The 3,259-nt window shown below is 51.5% G+C and overlaps 1 protein-coding gene across 1 annotated transcript in view; it reads left to right on the forward strand.

The window, feature by feature from the left end:
• The first annotated feature begins 860 nt into the window (after nt 1-860).
• The window catches only part of LPL (lipoprotein lipase), a 20,700-nt gene continuing 18,301 nt past the window's right edge, over nt 861-3,259 (forward strand). Inside the window, exon 1 of the mRNA XM_006904356.3 lies at nt 861-992. Within this exon, the coding sequence (XP_006904418.1) occupies nt 905-992 (88 nt within the window). The 5' untranslated portion in view covers nt 861-904. The remainder of the gene's footprint in view (nt 993-3,259) is intronic.

Genomic DNA, 3,259 nt, shown 5'->3' on the forward strand with positions numbered 1-3,259 from the left:
GAATCAAATGATACAATATGTGTCTTTGCGACTGGCTCCTTTCATTTTGCATAACAATGCAGTTTTAGATTATTTGACTTTAGGAGTCTGCCTCTGACCATAAAATGTTATACTCGCATTCTTCGCTGAATTTGAGTGTAATTTAAATGAGGAAAAATTAGAAACTAGTCAGAGCAAGAGGGCTTTTCTCTACCATATCAGCAAATCCATTTTGCCAACGTTAAAATACCAGATTATTCAAGCATAAGTTGCAGAACGACGTGTGTTTATGGATCCGTAATCTGATATTGTCCCTGAAAAAAATTTTTTTGGGGGGGGGGAAACCCCTGCAAATTACAAATAGGGTCCATTAAAAGAGGAGAGGGTTTAAGTATAGACTAAATGTAGTTTAACAGCTTAACTTGCTTTCCTTGGAAAACTGGCGATTGCAGGGTATTTAACATTAATCCATATAAACCTGTGTTTGGTGCTTGTACAGGGGGCCCTGGAGAGCCAGACCCCTTAGGAAGAGCAAATAGGAAACTCGCAGAGAAAGCACATTTCCCTTCTGCCCTTTCCCCCTCTTCTCGCTGGCAGGGTTGATCCTCATTACAGTTTGCTTAAATATTTGGAAGTGAATTTAGGGCCCTCCCCCCAACTTATGATTTTATAGCCAATAGGTGATGAGGTTTATTTGCATATTTCCAGTCACATAAGCAGCCGTGGAGTGGAAACTGTCAGACTCGATTCCTCCTGCTCCGAGGAAACCTGCCACTTCTAGCTGCCCTGCTCTTCCCTTTAAAGAGTGACTTGCCCTGCTCGCGACCGCGGCTCCAGCCTGCTCCCGCCTCAGGCTCCACGGTCCATCAGTCTGTCCCCGCTCCCGCCCGTGACCTGTAGCTCCTACAGAGGGACGCGCCTTGCGATGGAGAGCAAAGGGCTGCTCCTGGTGGCTCTGGGCATGTGGCTCCAGAGTCTGACCGCCTCCCCCGGAGGGGTGGCCGCCGCCGACAGTAAGTTTTGCGCGCAGACTCCCCTCCACCTGCAGACTCCGCTCAGCGGCCACTTCACGCGTGGTGAGGATGGGAAGAAAGAAGTTGGAAGGGGATGTGGATGCGCACCGGGGACTCTCCTAGCCCGAGCGCCGCCCCGAGAAGTCCCTGGGGCGGGATTCCGGAGGGGCAGCGAGGTTATTCTCCTTCGGATCCAGCTGAGGTGGCTCCCAGCTCCCGCTCTCTCTCCCCCGGGTTCCCGCGCTGTCCCCTCAGCTCCGGCGGAGGCCACGTTCCGGAGCGCCCGGGCTCAGTGGGGAGGGCCTGGGGGAGTGTGAGGGGTGGGACGGAGAGGCGGGAGGAAGGGCCCTGTTGGCGGTGGCCCGCTGTAACCTCCCGGCTCGGGGTTGAAGGGGGAGGGGCTGGAATGAAAGGCACGCGGACCAAGGTGACCCTCGCTTGGCTACGGCCGGGGCTCGGCCCCTGCCTGTGGGAACGCGGGCAGAAAGTGGCCCCTTCCCCTGGAGACGCCGGCGCGGGACGAGGGGACGGGGGGTGGAGGGTTTTCCGCACCCAGAAGCACAGGAGGCTCACTGTCCGCGTCGAGGTGGGAGTGGGGGACAGAGATGTGGGACCGAGGACGCTTGGCGCGGAGGCCTGGGGACGCGGCGTCCTGCAAGCGTTCGGGCGCCAGGAAGCTCTCCACCTTCCACTCGTTGGTCCCAGCAAATCTAGCGAAAGGATGACCTCCTTGAAAACGTGGCCGTTGACTTGCAAGGCTGCCAGGTTTGCCCTTGGCTATCCTTACTGTCCTCTGAGCCGAGTCCCGCTCCGGGCGCTGCTCCGAGGCTGCGGCCGAATCCCAGTTATCGCTCGGGCGCCTCTGAATGGCCAGGGTTAAGGCGTTCGAGGCCAGAAGCGAATTTCTTTATTGCGGGGCGGGGGGACCAGCGCCCCAGCCTGAGATCTGCCCACCATAGAGGCAGCCTGCTTAACTTGCGCCTTGGTTCAGCTAACATACAACGGCAGCTAAAAAGGCAACTGAAGCAAGTCATAAAAAGAGGCAGCATTTTCTTCGCCCTTCCCCAGGTGGATCTGCAACTGGGCCGTGCTCCTGGCCGCTCGTCCTCAGTGCTTCAAGTCATAGTGTGTAACACAAGTCCCATAGTGTTTAACACTGTCCAAGAAGAGGGTAGGAACAAACTCTAAATTCTTATTTTAAAAAGTGCACCATAGTGCAGTGTTCCGTTTACCATAAAACACACATGCATATGTGTCATCCACAGTTTAAGTTTTCGCTAGGCGCCCTTAGAGCGTCAGGACCCTAAATTCCTGGGCTGTCAGTGTCACTCTCAGGGTTTAGCTTTCTCAACTCTTAAAATGAGGGGTTCGGACCAGACTCAAAGTTCTCTTAGGCCCCTCTAATTCTTACTCTTTGATTTAAATGGATACTTAAGTGATTCATGAATTAAATTGGATTTTAACCAACACATGCTTTTTCCTGCTGTACATGTATTAAGGGAGGAATCATTTTTAAGTAGACTTGAAATTAATCCCTCTCAAACTCCCCTCCAGCCCCTTTTAGAAAATACCTCTCGCACCACGGCAAATTTCAGAGCAGAAAGGTACAGGTGTGAGGGAAGCCACCACAGTGTCTGAGTGGCCTCATCAGGGAACTTGAAGAACTAGGAGACGGAACATCTGGGTCAGTGCTCAGTTGCTGCGCTTCTATTTGTCTGGCCTCAGTGAATTTCCCGGCTCACATCTGAATTAAACGTGATGGGCGGTGACAGTAAAATACCAGATGCCACTTGCTGTGGAGCAGATCTTGGTAAGGGAGTGATTGATAAAGAGCTGTACTGAAAGGTGGGAGTCAGGCCCTGGGGAACAGTTACAATGGGAAATTTTCATTTTCTTCCAGGCAGTGTAATTTTAGCTCAGCCCTCCTTTCTTGCTTTATTAAGAGTGGAGAAATTGGGCTATACACTTCACCGCCTCTGTTTCGATAACATTTTTTTCTATAAAAATGAAAAGCAGATCTGCTTGTTAGGTAAGTCAGGAGCGTTGTCTGCATTGGAATATCTGAAAAGACCAAGCAATTCAGTCAGATAACAATATTGATTTTCTTTCCCTCACCAAACTAGTTTTGTGTTTTCATCAATTCGACCTATTTCTTGGCATTTTACAGAAGCTACTTGAGTCAATAACTGTGATCATTATTCTCAGAGAGAAGTCCTTTAGGAGCGTGTGTGTGTGTGTGTGTGTGTGTGTGTGTGTGTGTGTGTGTG

Source organism: Pteropus alecto, unplaced genomic scaffold (assembly GCF_000325575.1).
Source record: "Pteropus alecto unplaced genomic scaffold, ASM32557v1 scaffold160, whole genome shotgun sequence".
NCBI classification, from domain to species: domain Eukaryota; kingdom Metazoa; phylum Chordata; class Mammalia; order Chiroptera; family Pteropodidae; genus Pteropus; species Pteropus alecto.